The 23,178-nt window shown below is 47.0% G+C and overlaps 3 protein-coding genes across 6 annotated transcripts in view; 2 read left to right on the top strand and 1 right to left on the bottom strand.

Annotated features, from left to right (window-relative positions):
• Positions 1-3,201: 3,201 nt before the first annotated feature.
• On the top strand, positions 3,202-11,407 carry SERPINF1 (serpin peptidase inhibitor, clade F (alpha-2 antiplasmin, pigment epithelium derived factor), member 1). Of its 2 annotated transcripts, none has more exons than XM_014953250.1 (8): positions 3,202-3,220; positions 6,949-7,034; positions 7,425-7,626; positions 7,706-7,861; positions 8,657-8,860; positions 9,665-9,807; positions 10,411-10,621; positions 10,999-11,407. In XM_014953250.1, the coding sequence occupies exons 2-8, from the start codon at positions 6,957-6,959 to the stop codon at positions 11,256-11,258; spliced, it is 1,254 nt and encodes a 417-aa protein (XP_014808736.1). In that variant the 5' UTR covers positions 3,202-3,220; positions 6,949-6,956; the 3' UTR covers positions 11,259-11,407. The 2 variants fall into 2 exon arrangements, with proteins under 2 accessions (XP_014808736.1, XP_014808735.1); XM_014953249.1 differs by lacking the exon at positions 3,202-3,220 and adding an exon at positions 4,312-4,439.
• On the bottom strand, positions 4,512-19,612 carry SMYD4 (SET and MYND domain containing 4). 3 transcript variants are annotated; one of them, XR_001413280.1, is made up of 11 exons: positions 19,374-19,607; positions 19,159-19,306; positions 18,939-19,028; positions 16,248-17,400; positions 15,229-15,411; positions 14,752-14,918; positions 13,923-14,055; positions 13,364-13,480; positions 12,881-13,004; positions 11,954-12,160; positions 4,512-4,849 (listed from the first exon to the last, which is right to left on the bottom strand). XR_001413280.1 is itself a non-coding variant. In XM_014953245.1 (10 exons), the coding sequence occupies exons 1-10, from the start codon at positions 19,502-19,504 to the stop codon at positions 12,010-12,012; spliced, it is 2,397 nt and encodes a 798-aa protein (XP_014808731.1). In that variant the 5' UTR covers positions 19,505-19,606; the 3' UTR covers positions 11,844-12,009. The 3 variants fall into 3 exon arrangements, 2 of the variants coding, with proteins under 2 accessions (XP_014808731.1, XP_014808732.1); XM_014953245.1 differs by lacking the exon at positions 4,512-4,849 and having other exon boundaries at positions 11,844-12,160; positions 19,374-19,606; XM_014953246.1 differs by lacking the exons at positions 4,512-4,849; positions 11,954-12,160; positions 12,881-13,004; positions 13,364-13,480 and adding an exon at positions 13,489-13,681 and having other exon boundaries at positions 19,374-19,612.
• RPA1 (replication protein A1) overlaps positions 19,544-23,178 on the top strand; it is a 23,909-nt gene continuing 20,274 nt past the window's right edge. Inside the window, exons 1-5 of the mRNA XM_014953247.1 lie at positions 19,544-19,715; positions 20,018-20,065; positions 20,326-20,404; positions 20,941-21,049; positions 21,723-21,811. Coding sequence (XP_014808733.1) covers positions 19,683-19,715; positions 20,018-20,065; positions 20,326-20,404; positions 20,941-21,049; positions 21,723-21,811 — 358 coding nt within the window. The 5' untranslated portion in view covers positions 19,544-19,682. The remainder of the gene's footprint in view (positions 19,716-20,017; positions 20,066-20,325; positions 20,405-20,940; positions 21,050-21,722; positions 21,812-23,178) is intronic.

Below are 23,178 nucleotides of genomic sequence, written 5' to 3'. Positions count from 1 at the left end.
GCTTTGTGAAATGGGCAGAATGCCTTGAATTTGGGCATGACCTCAGCGGTATAAAGACAGAAGTGTATTTTGCCTGCGAGCAGAAATGCAGATTTTGACACCTGTAGATGAATGTCACTGGTTTTGCCCTGTTTTGGCAAAAGGCAATGTCCCGTTACAGCACCACTTTAGTCTGAGACAAACACAGCTCCCTGGATTCTGATATAGCAGCCTGTGCCTGAAATAAGCTACTGTGAAAGATTCTTGGGAACCCCCTCACCCAACCAAGCCATCCTACTACTTGAAAATATTAGTCTAACTCACCGTAGCCTGCCACGCTGCAGCTATTTCTGTGCAAAACAACTGCTGTCCATAGTAGATTCTGCTTCCAATCTCCCTCAGCTTCTGGTTAAAAAGGATGGTACTCTATTTTTGTGGAATAGCAGTTAGAGAGCACAAGGGCCATCCTTCTGGCAGTGTTTTCCCCCACTCAGGAAGTCTGCCTTCCCTCAAAGGAAGGAGCAGAATGCTTTGGGGAGCCTCCGTCCCTGAATAGTCTGCACCATCTGCTGGAATAAGACAAGGACTGACTCACTAACCATGAATTTCGGGGAGGCAGGAGACTTTGGGGAATAAAAAAGCCCTGGCTCAAACCTGCAATTACACATTTCTTGCAGTCTAAAAGGGGAAGAACGGCTAAAGATAATGTCCACCCCTCTAACCAATGCAATGACACGTACCCTTCAAAAAGAGGGTGTAATTACAGGGCCATGTAATTTTAACAAGTAAACCCACAAGAATTCAGCCCTACTATGAGGGCACAGCTCTAGCCCACAGGGAACATTTTAGCGTATTTATTTATACAGATTCATTCCTAACATTCAGAAATACCACCCCATGCCCAAGGTAAGCCTTGCTTTGGCTCCTGCAACCTCAGCACCAGCCTCCTCGAATTCCACCCAGTTGTGCTGCAACCTGTGCAAAATTTGAAGTGTAAGTCTTTGTTTTCATGCCTCTGCCCTCCAGCTCCCCCTCTTCTATAAAGTTTTTTCCCCTTATTCTCAGTTTCCCGAGCAGCTTGGTTCTTATTTCCTATTTTATCTCTCACTGCCATTCATCCTCCCCTAAGCTATTCTTGTCAAACGACTAATTTCATCTTGCTTGACAGTACAGCAGCCCTCCATCACTGTGCTTTGCTCAACAAATTATCAGCTACACCAACCTTAAGACTCCTTTTCACTCCACTGACTCTCCAGAACAGGCAGTTTGTAAAATGCAAAGTAATATTAATGTCTCTGCTGAGGAGTTTCCACTTTGTATTGCTAAGCTTTCATTTTGACGGAGCTCTGCTCTGAAAAGACATGACGAGCACAGGGGCGCCTGCTCTACAGCTCATCTGCACAACTGGCTGAGAATATCAAATACGTCTCCATATCATTAATGGATTTTTTTCCAAAGTAGAGCAAATTCATACGAACGTGATCAGTACTCCTACAGCACGGGTGAACGCCGTTCAGACAGCATATTGCCTGCTCCCTTCAACCCAAACCACAACAACAGTGAAATGTTTGTATTGGTTTAACGAAACTGATTTAAGCCTCGCGTGTAGTTAGATGAGTATAATGCACTGTTTTGGGGACACCCTACAGGAATAAAGCTGGCTTTGGTCTACGATAACATTCTGCCACTCTGATTTAAGTGGTTTAAAACCAAACCTGTATTTAAACGGACGTATTTGAAGATACAGACAAGATGTAAAAAAAAAAATCTCTAGTGGCCCTTCCACAAAGGGCACTTCAATACCACAAAGGAGGTATCAAAAGGAGATGAAAACCACCAGAAGTTGTCTCCACGGCCAACACCCCCATTCTTGGGCTGATGATGGAAGATGAACAAGCAGAAACCTCTCTCTGCAGACGACTTCTCACAGAGCAAGCTGAGAAGCAGTTGAAAGCAGAGCTGCTACTCTTCTTCTTAGCAAGGGTCACCTTTGAAGCACTGACTAGTCACAGGGAGGACTACCTGATTTCCTTTTCTGGCTTGCAATACCAGCAGCTACTGCTTCTTTAAAGCCACCCTTTCCTCTTTGCCGAGGGAATATGAGCTCAGTGCCAGAATGCATGAGTTACTCCTCGTTACCTGTAAGCGGTGAGGCTGGTGGCCCACACAGGAGATGTCCCAGTGCAAGCCCAGACCGGGGGCAATGACACGACTACACTTTACTTTCAGCATTTCCAAGAAGACAAACAGCTGCCCTGGATCAGGCCGGCTACGTGACCAGTTAGCCCAGTGTCCTGGCTCTCTCAGAACCCAGTAACAAATGACTGGAGAGGAAAAAAAGCCAAGAATGACTAGGGACAAGGAAAACCAACTGTTCTCTGGTTGCATCACCCAGCTGCTGAGTCTGATGTTACATCTGACCATTGTCAGCCTTCAGTGGACCTGTCTTCCACTAATTTGGTTTAGTTCAGCCCCCAATCTATTTATCTTTCATCTTCTGCAATATCTAGTTACAATGAGTTTTACAATTTAATACTTATGAAAAATAGACTCTCTTGATTTCAATGTGCACTGATGGGTGCTCCCCTGGAGTCTTCTATTGCAAAAAATAATGAAGCCCCTCTGCCCCTTTCCCTTCTCCAGACCATTTATCACTCTGTAAGCTCCTACAACATTATTTATCGTTACCAAGAGTTCTAGGCTTTTTAGTCTCTTTCTTTTCAGCCAAAAGCTTTAAGCCAGTTACGTTAATGACTTCTTGTTAACTAGTAACTATCACTGCATAGAACCACTTCTGAACACCTTCCCCTTAACCGCTTTAAACAGCAACGGAATCCTGCTTCCACTTTACAAGTCTCTCCGTTAAATCTTGGACATAAATCCATAAATCCATTAAACCATACCTCTGAGACAGAAGAAATTCCCTCTACAGCAAAACTGTGGGGATAAAAGCCTTGCTCACACAGGGCAGGGAGCATTTGCCCCTCCGAGCTGTGCTTGACCCACCAGACCACCCTGATGGCAGGGAGTATATTTATTATTAAAAAATTAGCGCAGTTCAGCAGGAGGGTGGCAGCAGCGGAAAAATGGGAGCAGAGCACTTTAAGAGAGCCCTGGGAAGCTGTAACTTGAAGCCAGCCGAAGGCTGGGCTGGGGGGGAAGCAGCAAAAAGCAGATGTGGCCGCAGCAAACCCACACTGTCCCTGACCCGCAGCCGCCGGGGAGCCGAGAGGAGCCCGAGGTAAGGGACAGCTCAGCCTCGGTCACCGCCAGCCACCGGGGGAGCCCAGGGCAGGGGCTGAGGAGCTCTCAGAGCACCTGGGATACGGGAAGAAAGGTTCTTCTGCAGGTGGTAAAACTGTAAGCGGTGAGGCTGGTGGCCCACACAGGAGATGTCCCAGTGCAAGCCCAGACCGGGGGCAATGACACGACTACACTTTACTTTCAGCATTTCCAAGAAGACAAACAGCTGCCCTGGATCAGGCCGGCTACGTGACCAGTTAGCCCAGTGTCCTGGCTCTCTCAGAACCCAGTAACAAATGACTGGAGAGGAAAAAAAGCCAAGAATGACTAGGGACAAGGAAAACCAACTGTTCTCTGGTTGCATCACCCAGCTGCTGAGTCTGATGTTACATCTGACCATTGTCAGCCTTCAGTGGACCTGTCTTCCACTAATTTGGTTTAGTTCAGCCCCCAATCTATTTATCTTTCATCTTCTGCAATATCTAGTTACAATGAGTTTTACAATTTAATACTTATGAAAAATAGACTCTCTTGATTTCAATGTGCACTGATGGGTGCTCCCCTGGAGTCTTCTATTGCAAAAAATAATGAAGCCCCTCTGCCCCTTTCCCTTCTCCAGACCATTTATCACTCTGTAAGCTCCTACAACATTATTTATCGTTACCAAGAGTTCTAGGCTTTTTAGTCTCTTTCTTTTCAGCCAAAAGCTTTAAGCCAGTTACGTTAATGACTTCTTGTTAACTAGTAACTATCACTGCATAGAACCACTTCTGAACACCTTCCCCTTAACCGCTTTAAACAGCAACGGAATCCTGCTTCCACTTTACAAGTCTCTCCGTTAAATCTTGGACATAAATCCATAAATCCATTAAACCATACCTCTGAGACAGAAGAAATTCCCTCTACAGCAAAACTGTGGGGATAAAAGCCTTGCTCACACAGGGCAGGGAGCATTTGCCCCTCCGAGCTGTGCTTGACCCACCAGACCACCCTGATGGCAGGGAGTATATTTATTATTAAAAAATTAGCGCAGTTCAGCAGGAGGGTGGCAGCAGCGGAAAAATGGGAGCAGAGCACTTTAAGAGAGCCCTGGGAAGCTGTAACTTGAAGCCAGCCGAAGGCTGGGCTGGGGGGGAAGCAGCAAAAAGCAGATGTGGCCGCAGCAAACCCACACTGTCCCTGACCCGCAGCCGCCGGGGAGCCGAGAGGAGCCCGAGGTAAGGGACAGCTCAGCCTCGGTCACCGCCAGCCACCGGGGGAGCCCAGGGCAGGGGCTGAGGAGCTCTCAGAGCACCTGGGATACGGGAAGAAAGGTTCTTCTGCAGGTGGTAAAAGGTGGGATTCCCACCAAACGAGGGGGGGGGTCTCACCGAGGGATGGGAGCCAGCAGCATCCTAGGGCACCTCTTTGCCGCCGGGGGTGAACGTGTGGGAGCTGGGGTGGTTTTCTGCACTTGGAGCATCTGTGCTGCAGCTGGGAACGTGCTTTTTCTTTGCGAGGGTAACAGTTTTGGTGACAGTCAAATCCTTTAGACCTAGTGGTTGCAGGATGCCTCAGGAGTGAGTGCTGGGGGGTAGAGCAATGACACTGAACGGTCTGAACTCGCGGGTGACGTCTCGTAGCACCCCTAAAATCAGAAACGTTTATAAATGATGTAAGACTCCTATAGCTATAGATGGAAAGCAAAATATTTCCTTTGCACCTGCAGGCCTTCACGAATAGACAACCCCCAGGCACAAAGTTCCTTCTCAGCTCATTTCTCAAAGTTTTCTTCCTGTACCTTCCTGACCGTAACATCACAGGCTGTCGCTCCTTCTCTTCTCTTCAAAGGCAGCCACAGATTTTAATATCATGCCTGAAACCATCCCACCTCTCCTCCAACCAAATTCTTTTCTCTGCATTTTTGGCTGCGTGCTAAGACACACGCAAATAGAATCCAGATGTTCAGGCCAATTCAAACGCAAAAGGCTTTGTCTTTCTAAAATGGAAATTGCTTTTTGGCACAAGTTTGAGAAATATGAAGCTGGTGACGGTACTGGCAAAAACAATACAAATCTGCAAAACCAATCTCCGCTCTCATGCTCCCAGGAGCTCAGGGTAGTTGGAAGCAGAGGTTGTGTTGGGATTATTATTAATTTTTTTCTTTTCAGAGAAAAGGTTATGCTCCATGGAAAACCTTCATCTCTAAACTAGATTGGAGCAAATCTCTTCTGCTCAGCATGCAAGAGCACTGCTTGGTGCAGGCATCCTCACAAAGTCCTCTCTAAAACCCGTTTAACTCAGACTCACACAGGGCTTCTGTCATCTCTCTTTCAGCGTGGTGCCTATTCACTGTAAAACTGCAATGATAAGAGCAATCCCGATATCTTATCCACTATCATACCACCAAACAGATTGGTTTGTTCCAGTGTGGTAAATCCTCTTGATACACATCTTCTGCACCAGAAATTCCTCATCTCCTCCACAGCTAGGACAGCAGCAGGTCACAGGATGCAAGTGCATGGGGAAAAGAGGGTACCACTTCTCTGTGTTACACTGTCTACACATAGATGAAAACTTAAAACCTCCACTGTGACACCTTTTACTCCAAGGCAGAGCTACCTCCAGTAGAAAAGGGCTTTGGCAGGAAAGGGAAACAGTGAACTGCCTTTCACTGAAGTAAAACCTCTGCCTGAACAGTCTGGGTCCCAAACTGGGGCTGTTGTAGCCACGTGGCTTTAAGTTGTATTTCTACCAGCAGGCAAGTTTTCTTTACAGCTGAAGTTAATCTGAAACACATGTGCCTTCTCCTCCTTCACTGGATGCCTGGATCACAGGGGTTAGTTAAATACAACCCTCTTCCTTTAATTTCTGGGAATCTATATAAACATTGCTTCAGACCAGCCTCAGCGGCGTCTGTTCTCGGGGACATGACACTTGTGCAGCAGCTCTGGTTCACCCACAGTGAAACCCTGGGTTACACACTGCCCTTTGCACCAGACAGATCTGTCTGCAAGGGCCACACATGCCAGTACTGGAGTGAATCAAAGTGGATTCCACAGAAGGCACAGCCTTGGGGCATTTGGTACTTTTCTCCCCCCTCCATTAAAATGTTGAATAAGCCAAGCCCTGCCTTTCACTTCTTCTCTAGATCTGGCCCAGAGTTGGGAAATTATTCCCAGCCCCTTTCCTTACTGTCTTTTAAGAAAGCTTTTCTACTTTTACTTTATCAAATTCCAAATAAGAAGCAGAAGATGAATATAGGCTGTACAGCCTTCCAGGTACATGCAGACACAAGCAACACGACCAACTACTGCCTGAGGCAGAACTTGTACAGCAGAGCAGGAACCAGGCAGTTTCATCTTCTGCCCCATTCAACAACATGGATTTGCGACCTTTTATAAGTGCTGAAGTATTGCATTTTTAAAGTCTAAAACTCAGAAAGTATGATTTAGTGCTTCTCTGGAACTTGGCATTCAGTAATTTTACTGTGGGCCACACACATCTGCTTTTGTGCTCAGGCACACCCAGGCATGTGTGCTGGCCCAATTTTCAAGTCATTGGGGCCAGGCTGGCTGAATACTTCAAACTGGAGAAGAAAAAGAAAACCCAGCTAAGATCAGGTGTGTGTTCCACAGCCACATGTGTCATTGCAGTCCCTGTCACCACCAGGCATAGCAAAAAGTAGTGGTAGAGATGTATTTGCTCAGTTGCTCAAACTACCTCTATCGTGTTCTTACTCTGTAGGTTCAAGCATGCAGATTCCAGTGGTTCTCCTCCTCCTGGGTCTCTTAACTGTCCCAAGCAGATCCCAGAACTCGGCTACAGAGCAGGTGAGTAGAAGACAAACTGTAGATAGTGAGGGAGAGATGCTTGGAGCAGGGAATTTAATTTTAGAGAATCCTACGGAAGGATTAAGCACTACCTTCCTAAGTTACTAGGATTTTATTTAGCAACATAATGAGACTAACTCCTGCTTTACCCAGATGAAACCCCAGTCGTTACATCAGGGGATGACCACGAGGCAGAAATAGGGGATTCCGATCTGAGCACTGCCACTTGAAACTAAAGTAACTGTCCCTACACTCTCCATCAGCAAGATTAAGCCAGTATTTCTGTAGATCATAGGAGAGTACCTGTAGGTTGCTTGCCTTTGAGACGTCTATCTTGTATCTATCCGTGTAAACTACAGCTCTAACCAAAGCACTCCCTGTACCTCCTAGAACTCTGCCACCACTGATGGAGCCAATGCTGGTGAGGTCGAAGAGGAAGATCCATTCTACAAGAGCCCCGTAAACAAGCTGGCAGCTGCAGTCTCCAACTTCGGCTACGACCTGTACCGACAGCAATCCAGCCGGACGGCCACCGCCAACGTGCTGCTGTCCCCGTTCAGCCTGGCCACCGCGCTCTCTGGGCTCTCACTGGGTGAGTTCTTGCCCCGTTTCCTCAGACACTCGTTGGCTCCACAGGCCTTCCCTCACACTGTTGGCCTTCTCGTTGGCAGGGGCTGGAGAACGAACAGAAGACGTGATTTCGCGCGCTCTCTTCTACGATCTGCTTAACAAAGCTGAGGTCCATGACACTTACAAGGACCTGCTGAGCAGCGTGACTGGACCAGAGAAGAGCATGAAAAGCGCCTCCCGTATCATCTTGGAGAAAAGTAAAAGTCCTTCTTCCCCTCTACCAAATTTTACCTAAATAACCAGCAGCAGGTAGAACGCACTGAGTAACACTGCACTGAGTAACACTGCACTAACAGCTTTGGCTCTGACATACTGTTGAGCCAGGATGCAGATAGTGCATGGAATGCTCTTGCTGCTCCACAAAAAGCCTAGAAGGTTTGTGTGCACATAGACAGAAGACTAGACTTTTGCACACAAAGATACTGGTGACAGAGCAGCTAACACGTGGAAGACCTAGAAGAAACTTGCTGAGAATTTTGCCTTCACTCTAGGTTTTCTGGCAGGTGTTCCCACAAATCCCATTTTCTATTCGCGATAGCGTTCAGCCATATTCCTTTGTTTAATTCCTTGCAGAACTATTTTAAATGTCTGCTTTTGACGTGCAATAAACATCTGCTGAGAAAGTTAAGAGCTATCTTTTGGAACCTGCTGGTTCCAAGAATCCAATAGGTTGAGTGAGCTGTACTCATAAAGCAAGCTGGAGAAAGGAGAGAGACTGATGTAGGAATAGGCGTATCCAAGCCTTCCATTCTTATCTCCTTCCTTTACTTCTCAGAAGAGAGTTATCCCATACTCCAGCATGGGTGGCTATAGGATTTGGGTCAGTTTATCCCATGTGCCTTCAGTCATTCTTCTTCAAAGCAGGTTTCTGTACACACACAGCCACAGATATTTTATGAGAGCGCTGCTGCTGGGCTTTGGCTTGCAATCTGCTGCCTTGAGACTGTCTTGATCAGGGAGCTCGCTGCAATATTGATCTTTTTGTTTCCCAGGACTGAGGGTGAAGCCCAGTTTTCACAGCCAACTCGAGAAGTCCTACAAGATGCGTTTGAGGGCACTAAGTGGCAATACCCAGTTAGACCTCCAAGAAATCAACAACTGGGTACGACAGCAGACAAAGGGAAGGATTATGCGGTTTATGAAGGACGTGCCCACAGATGTCAGTATTCTCCTTGCTGGGGCTGCTTACTTCAAGGGTAAGAATGCCGTGTACTTGGTAACAGAGAGGGCCTACGAAGCATTTGTTAGAAGAGATGGAAGGGAATGCTCTCACTTCCAGTGGAGCAAACAGACTGCCAAAGAGACAGAGTGTAAGAACAAAGTGTTTGAAAATGTTATAGAAGAAAATGTTATAGAAGAAAAAACGCACACTACCCGAACAAAAATAGTCCTTGAGGGAGGAACTGCTGCTCTCAGGAAGCTGAATTGACCCGTTTGCAGTAAGAGACCAGAGAAGTTTAAGCTCACAAAACTCCACAGCAAGAGAAAAAATATTACCATTTAGGGAAAGCACAGCTTAAAGAGCGTACTGAGCTTTTTTACCACTGTAAAGGGAACAGAGGGAGATACTAGAGAGCTGTTCTAGAACATGCTGTCAGCCAGCGTCCTGGAGAATTACTGCTTAGAGACAAGGAGTGAAATAAAGGGCGGGGAGAGAAGCACTTTATATGCATTGACACAATTGTTACCCTTTAAAATAGTTTTGCAATTACATAAGTAGACATCAACTTCCCAATAGCTACTCCACCCATACACTGGCTTGATTTCTTTATTTCCCATTTAGCCAATTCTCAGATGAAAAGGAGGGGCCAAAGAGTGGCAGGAAAATCAGTAGCTCCAGTTGAGCTATTTCTATCTCTATCAATTCATTCAGTTCTGCCTCAACTCTTAAAGTACAAATCCTGTATATATACACAACGCGCAAGATTACTCAGCCACAGACACAAGTCTGGTTTCACTATTATTCCATAAAATCCTCCATTTTATCTTTTTAAAAATAGGAGCATGGAAAACCAAGTTTGACGTCAAGAAGACTGCCCTGCAGGACTTCCACCTGGATGAGGCTAGAACTGTGAAGGTGTCCATGATGTCAGACCCCAAAGCCATACTGCGCTATGGTTTTGACTCGGAACTCAACTGCAAGGTCAGAGAGCAAACATTGCACAAGATCTCCCAAACCTACTGAGGAACAGGCTCAGCTACACTTACCTGTTAGCCTATTCCAGAAGACAGCCTTGCTCCTCCCATCAGGCTACTTTTGCAATCCCTATTTTGGAAGGCAGTGTGGTGATTCTTAGCACATCCTACTTCTACATTGGCTATATGACAAGCAGTCCAGAATTTCAATAATGCATAGGTCCTACTAGCCTGTATTGCTTGACCTAAAGTTGGGCAGAGAAGGGCAGGGCACACTCCTCCAAACTTTGCCATCTCTACCTCTTTCAACAAACCTTTCACTGTAGCACGAGCCCAAAGGTGTTCCAGCTGAGAATCCCCCAAAGCAATACTGCAGATCATTGCAGGATTCAACAGGTGAGAGAGAGCACTTGCCGTGTAACAGCAGAAAGAGGGCAACATGGGTTGATGAAAGCCTGGGCACCAGAGGGGTCAGGAAACATCATGTCCGAGAAAAATAAACAGGGAAGAAGACCAGGCAGGTCTGAGATTCAGGCCTGTGCCTGGCACGGGATGGATAAAACTGTTTATTATTGATGTGACCCTTTCTTATTTATAACTGGCCTTCCAGATCGCCCAGCTGCCACTGACAGAGGGAATCAGTGCCATGTTCTTCCTGCCTACGAAGGTGACCCAGAATATGACTCTGATTGAGGAAAGCCTTACTTCTGAGTTTGTCCACGACGTAGACAAGGAGCTGAAGACAGTCCACGCTGTGCTAAGCTTGCCCAAACTAAAGCTGAACTACGAGGAGGCACTTGGCAGCACACTAAAGGAGACAAGTATGTACATCACACACCCTCTGCAGACTGCCAGGGCTCAAAGCAGTGGGCAAGTTACTTCCTGCTCTCAGAAGAATTTGAAGCTGGTGGGCTATTAGTTAGGTCCTGCTGTCAGTCTGTAGAGATGTCACCAGCAATTAAATCACCTTGGTCTAGGACTCCTCAACTTTTTATCACATCTTTCCACCAAGCTCATACAAAGCTTCTGAGATTGAGAGGGAGAAGCTCAGTATGAACAGACTTAAAGCTTCTCCCTGTTACTCATAATGAACTCTACCAGTGTAGCTACGTGCCCTCCTGGATCACAGCATTAGCAGCCTGCTCCCCCACCTGCAATCTATGCTTCCAGCTAATGGAATTTTCTTTCTTTCCTCCAGGGCTCCAATCACTTTTCGCATCACCTGATTTTAGCAAGATGTCTGCCAAGCCCATTAAGCTCTCTCATGTGCAACACAAGGCGGTGCTGGAGCTTAGTGAAGATGGGGAAAGATCCACACCAAACCCCGGGGTGACTGCTGCTCGTCTGACCTTCCCTATAGAATATCATGTGGACAGACCTTTCCTTCTTGTACTGCGAGATGATACCACTGGAACCCTCCTCTTCATTGGCAAGATCCTGGATCCCAGGAGCGTTTAGATCCCTTCACAATAATCTGCAATGGTAGGGCCCAAATGGAAAGGGTGGTATTGGGAGGGATACTGGCTCCCTGCTCTGCTGCACAAAGACACAACTTGCAAATCTTATGCCTTCATGCTGCAATAAAAGAGCTTTTGCTATTAATCTCAGCAAGCCCCAGTATTCTCCCTTGAAAGAATGTCTGCCTACATCACATGCCTTCACACTCCCATTTTCCCCAGAGGAGCCACAATGCAGTTCTGTGTCCTACAGGCAAGCATCATCTGACATATACTGCATTTTTCCCTATCCCGTGCTCCAGCCTGACACGAGTTGTTTAAACAGAATCCCTCATCACTGACAGGTTGGCACTGGTGGCTCTCCAAGTTCTGTAGTGCCCCCTCTCATAGCTTGTCAGTTTGACCTTCCCAGTCTGCTGCCTCACCCATTCCAAGATGGTCTGGGTGTTCATGACCAACAGGGTACCACGCGTGGGAGAGTTACATCTCTAGAGACACTCACACAAGCAGCTCAAACATTTGCTTCAAGCACACGTGCAGAAATTATACAACAGCACCTATTCCCACCATAGCAGGCACAGACCCCTCATGTTAGAATCGGTCATTTTATTTACAACAGTCTCACTAAAGAGCACCTCAGATTTCATTCAAGTTGGTACATAGGATTTTCCAGCTCGTACTACGTGACTACCTTACCACATGAAACTTAGCTTTGATGAAAGATCACACTGCAGCTTCCTTTGACAGGGAAATTAAGTCCTCTGAAGGATGCTTCTGGGAAGCTCTAAGAGACAGGTCTTCATCTCTTGTAGTTCCTGGATCTGAGTACTCTGAGGACCACAGTGCACTGACAAAATCTCCTCTGCTCTTTGAATTGTGCTCAGAGCTTCAGAAACTGCAAATCTGAAATAGGAAGAGAATAAGAACAGAGTATACAAAATACTTAACTCATCTCCCTTGACTTTCAGAACATTTAAACCCTCCCCAATAAAAACCTAAACCTGTTCATGGGTACATAATCCTCCCCTCCACTGCCTTCCAGCACCAGGGAAATAGCGTGCACTTCAGCTGCAAAAGGAGGATGGGGAGGGGAGAAAAAGGCAAGGAAATGGACAAAAACTTACAAAATTCTTTTTGAGCAGAGGTACCCACTGCTTCATCACTGCAGCTCCAGCTAAAATTAATTCAGTTAAAGGGGGGTGGTGTTAGATTTGCAGAAGCAGTCAAGGGATTTGCTTGCCAAGAGGGCCAAAATAGAGCAAGAGGATTTTATTTCCTCCTTTGAAAAGATGTCAGCAACATTATACAACTGACGTATAAACACCAAGGATGACTAGTTGTCAAAATAAAACAATAGGACGGGGAATAAATGGAGCCAGGGAGAAGAAAAGAATAGACAGGCACAAAGCCGAGAAATGGGTCCAAAGAGAGTCATGAGGTAAAAGTGAACCTCAGTGGGATTAATGAACTTGCACTTGAGTGATGGCCAACTTTTGTACCCGTGCCAGACTGCCCAGGGTCCTGTGAGACACCCTGCAAGGCGCCAAGGACCACCTGCCACAGTATCACGTCAAACCCACAGGAATGGTGCAGGGAAGGGACAGATAATGAAAGCAAATTTACCCATTGAAGAGGATTTGTGCCAACTTGAAAAGTTCGTGACCTATTTCTACACTTGATGGCCCGTGATGCACTTCCACAATCTCAATACTCTTCTCCAGGTGTCTGGCTGCTTCCTGCCACTTCCCTGATGGAAAAAACCAAACCAAACAAAAAACCAAAATGAGTAATGAATAAATACTTTCTAGAGCTACTGCTACCCAAAGAATTTGACAGCACTATGCAAAATGAGATGAACTACATTCACAGCATTCTTGGGAGGCTGCTGACCTCAGACCCAGGACAGAGGATCTAGAAGAACATGAGATCACATTACTGTTCACTGGCTGCTGGCAAAGCAGTTTTGGCTAAAGCAGTCTGAGAGCCCTGCTGTCAAAACTAGACTAATACAGTAGGAGAAAAGTGAAAGGGCTCATCAGGGAAAAGGCTAGCCATGTTAAATTCAAAGTTCATAAAACTAAAGATAACGAGAAGACAATGCCATACCAAGAGTAGCATAGACCTGTGCCAGATGATCCTCCATCTCTCCCATCAGCAAATGTTCTGGAGACAAGAAGTTTCCAGCATCCATCTGACACTTCAGGAGCAGTTTGATAGCCTGATCTATAACAACATGGGGTATAACATTCATCCTGCTGGCCAGTCTCCAGCTTTCCATGATCCACAAAATAAAATCAGTCCAATCTCATCTTTGCATCTTACGACAGCTCAATTTGGATTTGGTTAGGATTCAACATCGACTTCATCCCCAACCCTGCTTATCCCAATGCAGTGTTGGCCAGACTTACTCCAGGAAAGCAAGGCCTGGGAATACATAACTCCAATGTTACCCTGAGTTCTTTTAGTTACCAGGGAACAACGTGTGACTTAGATTAACACCCGGATCAGGGGTATAAAAAACTTAAAGCTCAAGTCCCCAGGGACACCAGGCAGTGTGCCAGAAAACCCCAACTGCGTAAGCAACACTGCCATCTCATGGCTAGAGCCACGTCTCCTGGTGTGTACTTATTAGCTGTTGACCTTAAAGCAGAAAGCTGAGCCTTACCAGCCTTCCTGTCTTTTAGCAGTTCTAATGCTTTCTTGATTTGCTGCTGAAGGTCCTGCAAACGGCGTGACAGGCTCTCTCTGCTGACTGAGACTGCACAAGCTTCATTTGAACAACAAAGCATGTCTTCTCCCTGTAGAAATCATCCCCGTGATCATTCCTGCTCACTCAAAGCTTACTTTCCACCTCTGTTACCTCCGTATCGTGTTACAGAGATGCTAAATTGTTTAATGAATGCAACCGAGAAACTAAGTGACTTGCTTGTAAATTGCTATTGGCTTATTTGATTTTATGGGAAACTTCCAGGAACAGCAATGACTATGGGAGCTATGGATTAGGCCAAAGCAGGGTCATGCAGTACCCAACTAACCTTCATACAAGACATGCTACATTGACTTCTCTTCATCTAACCAGTGCTACACACTGTTTTCATCTACATCCTGTGAACTGCAACAGTGTTCTCAGACTCTTGCTACATATAGCCCCTGTAAGCACACTTTCTGTCCTTGACTCCAGGCCTCCATTTTCTACACTAAATACCCCCTTCCCCCAATATGATATTCTAAGGTTCCTTCAGCAAGTTGAAAGGGATTTTAACTTGCTACTAAAGGCATTATTTCCCCCGTAATGCTGGAAGACTGACATGCAAGAACATTGCAAGGAAGCTGCTAAGAACAGCGAGATACAGTCTTGACTCTACAGGCTCTTTTGCCCTCTGAGCAGAGCTCACAGACTCAGGTCTTTAACTCTTAAATTTCCCAGAATTTCTCAGAGACCAAAATGTTACACATCCCGACACGTTATAGAACTGTAACTACAGAAGAACTACCTGCATTGAAGCCTGGCAGCTAGGACAGCAGAATGAGTTTCTCATGGACACCACGCTCTTGACGTCAGACTCTAACTCATCAAGGCACGCCTGGCAGCGGCACGCAAAGAAATACTGACTGAGAAGCTGCTGTCTCTCAGCAACCCTCATTCTGCATCGGTGAGGCCCTGCAAAGGGATGGCAAGGGTGGAAATCATTGAATTAGGAACAGTTCTTAACATCAGACCGACTCTATCTTTGTTACAATTGAGAGTAGATACATCATCTTTTGGAGAGGATATAACTGGAGACTGGAAACGTAACAGTGGGCTCAGGAGATAAACTCTTGCTTTGATATCTTTGATCAAGGTTTATACACAAAGAAAGACTCTAGCAACATTATTCTGGGATTTATGATATTAATAGCAATCAGCTAGCACGCCGAGTAGAGGTGAAAGGCTGGCTGTGCCTTGAGACAAACAGAGAGTTAACACTTACCATAGCAATGGAAAATCTCTTGGCCGCTTGGGATGGGCTGTGATGCCCTGACAGTGGCAGCTGTCCCACTAAATGACACACTGATATTGGGACAGCACGAATGGTTCAGAAGGCTAAGGACAGGAAAGAAGGCTGTCGCCAGGCGCACAGGCTTCTTATTTACAACAGCACCATCTCCAGACCCTAAAGGCAGAGGAAAAACAAATAGGTTGAGCGTGAACGCTCAGTAACCCACGCAACTTTCATGACTCAAGGGAAGGCTCTCCCTGACAGTTCTCTCCAACCTTGGCCTCCAGGCAGTAAAGAACCCAGTGCACCCTGCCATCAAATCTTGTTAAAACACAGTTGCATTCAGCATCCCAGGCTCTGGTTGAGCCAGGTTGGGACCCAAGGGTGCTGCTGGTGCCTGTGATGCGCTCCGGCACCTGGGACACCACAGGACAGCTGTAAAGGGCACCAGTAGGCAGCTGCCCCAGTATGGTCTGCACCAGCAGTGAGGGAGCTCACAGCTCTCTTGCCACTCCTGTGGGCCATGGCTTCGACAAGAGTCCTTTAGGATATTAGGAAAAATTTTTACATGGAAAGGGTTATCAAGCATTGGAATGGGCTGCCCAGGGAAGTGGTTGAGGCACCATTCCTGGAGGTGTTCAAAAGACGGGTTGACATGGTGCTGGGGGACATGGTCTAGCGATGGGTTTTTTTGTCAGAGTTAGGTTAATGGTTGGACTAGATGACCTTAAAGGTCCCTTCCAACCTAGATGATTCTATGATTCTAACTTATGCAACAGGCACAGTGACTGATTGCAGAAGAAAGGTTTCTTGGTATTTAGCTATTATTTATTGCAGCAATATACCCCTGCATGTGCACCAAAGAACAGGCCAGCATTGGACATGCCATTAAATTTTAAGCGAGTCATTCCTATCTGCAACGGAAGCTTTTTACAACTGATAATTCAGTGTCTTCACATAAGCTAGATAAGCAAGGACAACAGAGAAGGGCTTAAAAGTTTTTATCTTACCCGACTCCTGCATGACAGTGATTGCTTGTGCATTACATTGCAGCTGCAACACATGCCTCAGCATTGCTTCTGCCATAATCTTCAGCTCTGGAGACAAGTCATCCGATGTTTTTTCACATGTCTCTGGTTTGGGCCACTTCTCGGATGATTCCCGATTGAAAACAGCACCCTCTAGACCAGCTTCTTGCAGTTGTTTGCATACAGCTACCACACTCAGCATGCAAAGGAACTTATGTTCGGGGCTGTGCTTCTCAGCGTGTGGCAAAAGGTTGAACACAGCTTGGTAAGAACTCTGGTACTGACCATTTTCATTACAACCAGGGATACCTCTGGTACCAGTTCTCACATCTGGTGCCTCACTGGGATATTTACATCTTGCCTCATGGTTACGAAGGTCCTTGTCACCATCGTGGGACCGTTCCACCAGCCTGCTGACCTCTGCAAATCCTGCCAGTAGAACAGTCCTCAAGGCAACATGGCAGAAGACCCCTAATGTGAGAAGCAGGGCTCCCAAGGAGCACTCTGTCCTGTGGTACCTCTCCCATGCCACGTCTGCACAGTTTTGGCTGCAGTACTTTGCGTAACTGCACCCACGGCAAGGCACCGAGGCCAAGAGCTGCCTCAGACAACGGTGGCAATAAAGATCTGCGTTTGTGACTCGAGTATCCCATGGTGTTTCACTGGTGTCCTGCAAAAGAAAGCCCTCCCCTGGGCAGAGCACGCTTACAAAGGCCTCCTCTTTCAGCAGGTTCTGTCCTGGCTGGATGTCCTGGCTGGCCACCAAGTGACGTCCTCTCTCCATATCAAAATTTAAGCTCAAAGACGAAGATGCACCCGAAATACTGTCATTCTCTTCCCAGAACTCTGAATCTCTCTGAATGTCACCACGTGCTTCTCGTGCAGGCTGTGGGCAGCTCTCTTTCTCGTGTATTTTAATCTTCAGTTGACTTAACTTTTTTAGCAGTGTCTGGTGGGCGGGGTTAGTCATGATCCCATCCACAGCAATTTTATTCTCCACCGCGCTGAGGGCGTTTGCTGCCTCCTGTAACCTCCCCAAACACAGCAGACATTCAGCCTTCCGAAGCAAGACCTTGGGCAGCAGCCTGTCTGGATAGCCATGACTTTCAGCCCTGGCAATATCTTCCAAACAAACCTAGAAATGAAGACAAGGCCTTTTAAATGTACTTGAATGAGCCAGCAACGCGCCTTTGTGGCCAACAAGGCCAGTGGTCTCCTGGAGTGCATTAAAAAGTCAGTAGCCAGCAGGTCGAGGGAGGTCATTCTCTCCCTCTGCTCTGCCCTGGTGAGGCCACGTCTGGAGTACTGTGTCCAGTTCTGGGCTCCCCAGTTCAAGAAAGATAAGGGACTATTGGAGAGAGTCCCAGTAGAGAGCTAGAAAGATGATCAAGGACTGGATCAGCTCTCTTACGAGGAAAAGCTGAAAGACCTGGGTCTGTTTCACCTGGAGAAAAGACTGAGGGGGGATCTTACCAAGGCTTCTCAATATCTAAAGGGTGGGTGTCAAGAGGATGGGGCCAACTCTTTTCAGTGGTGCCCAGTGACAGGACAAGAGGCAACGGACACAAGCTGGAACGTGGGAAATTCCATCTCAACATGAGGAAAAACTTCTTTCCTTTGAGGGAGCCAGAGCACTGGAACAGGCTGCCCAGGGAGGTCGTGGAGTCTCCTCCTCCAGAGATATTAAAAATGCACCTGGATGCGTTCCTGTCCAGCCTGCTCTAGGTGATCCTGCTTTGGCAGGGGAGGTTGGACTAGATGATCTCCAAAGGTCCCTTTCAACCCCAGCCATTCTGTGACTCTGTGAAAACTAGCTGAAACTTGTGCTCTTTTATTCCACCTGAGATGCAGAATATTTTAATAAAACTACGTTAATCAGCAAATACTATGTGCACAGCCAATCTAAATGGCTAAATAAAGCCTCCTGATATGGAACAAGAAGGAAAGCAGGAACCCTTCAGAAAGTTTAAGTAATGATGGATGCTTTAGGCACAGCATCAGAGGCACATCTGATCTACAGTCTCTTGCTCTAAGGGTTTGCAGAAACATCCCGTTTATGAACATCGTGTGGCATCACCTCAGATGGTGCTCAGGCTCTTTCTTGCCCCAATCACGGAATCTTCATGGTTGGAAGGGACCTTTGAGATCATCGAGTCCAACCACATAAAAAAACCAAAAACAAAGCAAAAAACAAACAAACAAACCCCAAACACCACAAACAGACACAAACCAACAATCTCAGGCACTAGAGCATGCCCTGAAGGGCCATGTCTACATGATTTTTAAACACCTCCAGGGATGGTGACTCCTCCACCTCCCTGGGCAGCCTGTTCCAGTGCCTGACCACCCTCTCAGTAAAGTAATTCTTCCTAATATCTAATCTAAACCTCCCCTGCCACAACTTTAGACCATTTCCTCTGGTCCTGTCATTACTCCCTTTGGAGAAGAGGCCAACCCCCACCTCTCTACACCCTCCTTTCAGGTAGTTGTAGAGGACAATGAGGTCTCCCTTCAGCCTCCTCTTCTCCAAACTAAACATGCCCAGAATCCCCCCTCCTGCTGAACGGGAGGCCTCAGACCACCCCCTGGGTGTGCAGACTGGCTCGGGGGGCACCCAAGACCCGGGGGGGGGCGGGTTGCTGTGGGTCCCACCGCCGCCCCACCATCACTTACCTCAAAGTGCCCGAGGTGGAAGAGGGCGGCGGAGCGGTTGGCGAAGCAGAGGGACACCTCGGGGCTGCCAGGGAGCTCGTGGGACGCTGCCTGCAGAGACGGGAGAGCTGCAGAGCCCCTCACCGGGACCCTCTCGGGGTCACAGCCCAGGGGATCCCCCCTCACGCTGGGCCCCTCACCGTGAGGCGCCGCCCCCCATGGTCGCCCCCGCCTCACCTACCTGCGAGTAGAGCCTCACGGCGGCACCGTACTGGCGGCGGCCGAACCGCCGGTTTCCCTCCTCCCGGTAGAAGCGAGCGGCCGCCGGCTCCTTACCCGCGGGCGCCCGGCGGCACAACCCCCGCAGAACCGCCGCCTCCGCCTCAGGCCTGCAGGACACGGAGGGTCAGCTCAGCGCCCCGCTCCGCCCCGCTCCCAACCCCGCCCGCCGCTCACCGGAGGAGGCCGCAGCCCAGAAGCAGCGTGTCCTGCAGCGACGCCACCGCCAACCGCTCCCGCAGCGCCGGCTCCAGCGCGGCCCAGCGCCGGGCGGCGCACAGCCGCCACTCTTCCACCGGCAGCGCCATCACCGGCAGCCCGTGATGGCGGCGCCCAGCAGCGCTTCCGCCGTACGGGCGCGGGGGTAGCCAATAGGAAGCGCCGTACTGCCGTCTGACGTAAAGGCGCGCCGGAAGGAGGAGGCACGGCTCTCGGCGGCGGGAGGATTTGGCGGCAGCGGCGGAGCGCGGCGGGAGAGGCGGCACTATGAGCGTGCAGCTGAGCGAGGGCGCCATCGCGGTGAGGGGCCTGGGCCGCTGGCCCCGTGTCACTGCGGGCCGGGGGGGACGGGGCTGAGGTCGGCCCTGAGGGGGGTTGAAGCCTGGGCCCAGAAAGAAGGGGCCTGGGCACCCCCCGCCATGCCCGGTCCTGAGGGGAGGGAGCAGGCCCTGAGCTGGGCCCGGTCCCGGGAGGCAGGGAGGGCCCTGGCTATTCCCCTGCTTCTGGCTGTTCCGCGGCAATTGCCCCTCAGCTGCGGGTCTCGAAGCGTTGCTGAGTGAGGCGGTGGCACCTCTCTGAGAGTTGCTTTTTCTTTTCTTCAGGCGATAATGCAGGGGGAGACTGTCACCAAGCCCGTGCTGCAGGTCATCGTGAGTACTTTCCGTTACCTCTCGTGCCTCCGGTAGTGACTGCGCGTGCTCCCATGCAAGGTTCAGAGCGTGGCCAGACTTCCTCTGCAGAGGAGCTGAGCAAGTCTGATATACTCTTAATTGGGCGATGCTGTTGATGTCAGTGCTCAAATCCCCCCCACACCTGAATAGATAGGTCATTTACTAACAACAACATCACAGTTACGTTTTTGAAGAGTTTCTGAACAAATGAGAACTAATAATCTGTTGTTTCCCCACAGAATACACGGGCCATTGCTACAGGAAACGGGCCGCCGCGTTACCGAGTGTTGATGAGTGATGGGGTTAACACACTCTCCTGTAAGAACGACAAGCTGTAGTGAGATTTTTATAAGTGTGGAGATATTAACAGTGCTAAAGTTTCCGGTCTGGTGTTTAAGGTGCATAGTGATAAAACGAATACTGAAGGAGAACGTGGCCTACATAGGGACCACAGGCTGGGAAGTATACACTGCATTTTAACGTTTGGGCAAAATCCTTCTATTCTGGAACTTTCTTTGTGAGCTTTAAGCAATTAACTTGCTATAAGGTATAAAGAAAATATAGAAAACTGTCCATGTCTTTATGACAGTGACTTTAAAATGAATTTATCTTAATCTTTTTCTGACCTCCTTGATATATGATCACTCTATCACTGCACTCTGAAGTTTGGGGAATAAATACAATATAGTTATGTTCAGTTTTGGTGACGCTGTTTTCTATGTTTTTAAATAACTGACCAAGTTTTAGATCTAATGCAACGCTAGACTGACTGCAAAAGTTGTGGCCTGCCATGACAGCCCCTTTTAAGGTTAGCATGTGTTAATTATTTTGATGTTTTGCTTCTGTTTCTGCAGCATTCATGTTGGCAACGCAGCTGAACTCTCTGGTGGAAGAGGAACGCTTATCAGCCCACTGTATTTGCCAGGTTAACAGATTCATTGTCAACAGCCTGAAAGATGGAAGGTATATATGTTTCTTAAAGTATGGTTCTACAGAAGGACAGCAGTACTAGTGGGTGCTCTGTCCTTTCTGACTAATCGGAGGCCAAATTCTTTTGATTGGGATTCTCTGAAGTTACTCAGTCTTTAGGGTACAGGAGGAAAAGTACCCAGTGCAAGCAATAGCAGAAATAATTAAAAAAAAAAAAGAAAAAAGGTGTGGAATCTGGTCTTTTCTTATGAAAATTTGAAGGAGGGGAGGTAGGATACTGCAAAACAAGTAGGGATCCCAGTGAAGTGATTATAGGAAAACTCTGTATGTGTCTAGGAGAAAACGACCTGAGGTTCATAGTCTTTATATTCAGGATTTTTGTGGAGGGAATATAACTTCTTTTGAGGCAGGGAATATATTCTGTCTTGTGAAAGTATCAAAACCACACCGGATTTTAAAACACTGTGTTGTTTCAAGCCATTTTTGCGTGCCCATTCAGCCTGCCGATGGCTGTTCTTAATGAAATGTGATACAATTTCAAGCCTACTTGTACCTCACGAGAGGGTTGAGAGCAGAGAGCTTTTGTCTTCCACATCCCTTGTCCAAAGAATCAGCCCCTAATGGTTTGGCTGCAAGGGATGTTCAGAGTCTGATAGAGTTGTGGAGGGAGTGAAAGCCTTTATTGCTGTCTATTCTGTGTTTGTAGGAGAGTGGTTATACTGATGGATTTAAATGTTCTGAAAACTGCTGATGAGGTTGGTGGGAATATTGGCAATCCAGTGCCGTACAATGAAGGTGAGTGTTCTCTGTAAACAAATACCTTTCTGAGCAAACTGTCTGTAATGATAGCCTTTCAGCTGTCTGCTTCTTGCACTTAAAAAGAAGCAGTCAGACATGTTCAGCTTTCTTACGTCTGGAACAGTGGTATCCAGATCTTAAAAAATCCTTCCAATTCATGTAATACAAGTTACCTTTTGTTCATATTTTAATAAACTCTACGCCATGGCTGAAGCTGCAGTCTCTACACGCTATGGGGAAGTACCAATACCTTATGATAACGTTGACAGGTTTTTATTGTACATTAGTGGTCTCTACCTAGAGTTCCAGTAAGTATGCGGAAGCTATTCTATGTCTCTTCATAATGAGTAACCAAATAGATTAGTATTTCTTCTGTCTGGAAAGAGAACAGCAGGAGGAAGAGGTAATAATGATCTATGAAACTGTAAGATGGCGTGGAGGGGATGAATAAAGAATGATGAATCTCTCTCTCTTTTCTGCATTCATTTGATGCTCTTTAGTTCTCGTATTGTCAGGTAGTGGTTTTAAAACAAAGGCTCTACTGCACCCCCAAACAGTGCACAGCTAAATTATGGAACTTGTTGAGGTAGGTGCCAAAAATTGGCACAGGTTCAAAAAGCAATTAGACGTGAAAATCCATTAAAGGCTGTTAAACACATAACAATACATCCTCTGCATGAATGTTAGGTTCAGGAAGCACTAAAACTTAGATTGCTCAAAGTGTGTAGATGAGAGACTGGTCTGAAAACACGGGTAGCATCCAGACTTCTCAAAGCACCCCTTCCTGCCCTGCCATCTGAAAAATGATGATGTGCTGGGTGGACTTTAATCTGACCTGCCATGAATCTTTTATTTTTATTATGCTGCATAAGTAAATGGTCTTAATTTTCATGTGCTGAACTCACAGTTCTCAGGCAAACATTTTTAAAATTGATATATTTCTTCCCCTCACCACCCTGAGATATGTTCAAAAGTATGTTCTGTTCTTCCAGTTCTGATCTTTTAAAAAGAGAGAGATAATAAGCACTTAAAAGAAAATATTTGAACAGCTCTGTCATTATATGCAGATAATGGATGAAATTTAACAGCAAATAGCTCTTCTTGAATTATTCTTTTTTTCTTGGTGGAAGTGAATTAATATATTTTTATTACAAAGGGACCACACATTAGTGGCAACAATTTTCTGTAGGATATTTTGGACAAACAGTGGTGGTAGGTACGCTGCCATTCTTAAAAAATCTACTTTACTAATCGAAGTAGAAATTAGACTTCTTTGCAAAGGCAAAGACATCTTTCTTCATTAACTTTTCTTTTTCCTAGGGAATTAGAGGGGCGTTTGTTAAATGAGCCTAAAAAATCCTTTG

The sequence above is a fragment of the Calidris pugnax genome, unplaced genomic scaffold, assembly GCF_001431845.1.
Source record: "Calidris pugnax isolate Ruff unplaced genomic scaffold, ASM143184v1 scaffold133, whole genome shotgun sequence".
Classification (NCBI taxonomy): Eukaryota; Metazoa; Chordata; class Aves; order Charadriiformes; family Scolopacidae; genus Calidris; species Calidris pugnax.
Note: the sequence above shows the minus strand (reverse complement) of the source record. Positions and strands in the feature narration are given on the sequence as shown.

Excerpts from the sequence above, each read along its gene's own strand:
- SERPINF1 (XM_014953250.1), top strand. The coding sequence starts at position 6,957 with ATGCAGATTCCAGTGGTTCTCCTCCTCCTGGGTCTCTTAACTGTCCCA. Across the intron at positions 7,862-8,656 it reads CCGTATCATCTTGGAGAAAA|GACTGAGGGTGAAGCCCAGT; the intron begins GTAAAAGTCCTT and ends TTTGTTTCCCAG. Across the intron at positions 10,622-10,998 it reads CAGCACACTAAAGGAGACAA|GGCTCCAATCACTTTTCGCA; the intron begins GTATGTACATCA and ends TCTTTCCTCCAG.
- SMYD4 (XM_014953245.1), bottom strand. The coding sequence starts at position 19,504 with ATGGCGCTGCCGGTGGAAGAGTGGCGGCTGTGCGCCGCCCGGCGCTGG. Across the intron at positions 17,401-18,938 it reads TCCACCTCGGGCACTTTGAG|GTTTGTTTGGAAGATATTGC; the intron begins GTAAGTGATGGT and ends CTTCATTTCTAG. Across the intron at positions 14,919-15,228 it reads AGAGATTTTCCATTGCTATG|GGCCTCACCGATGCAGAATG; the intron begins GTAAGTGTTAAC and ends ATCCCTTTGCAG.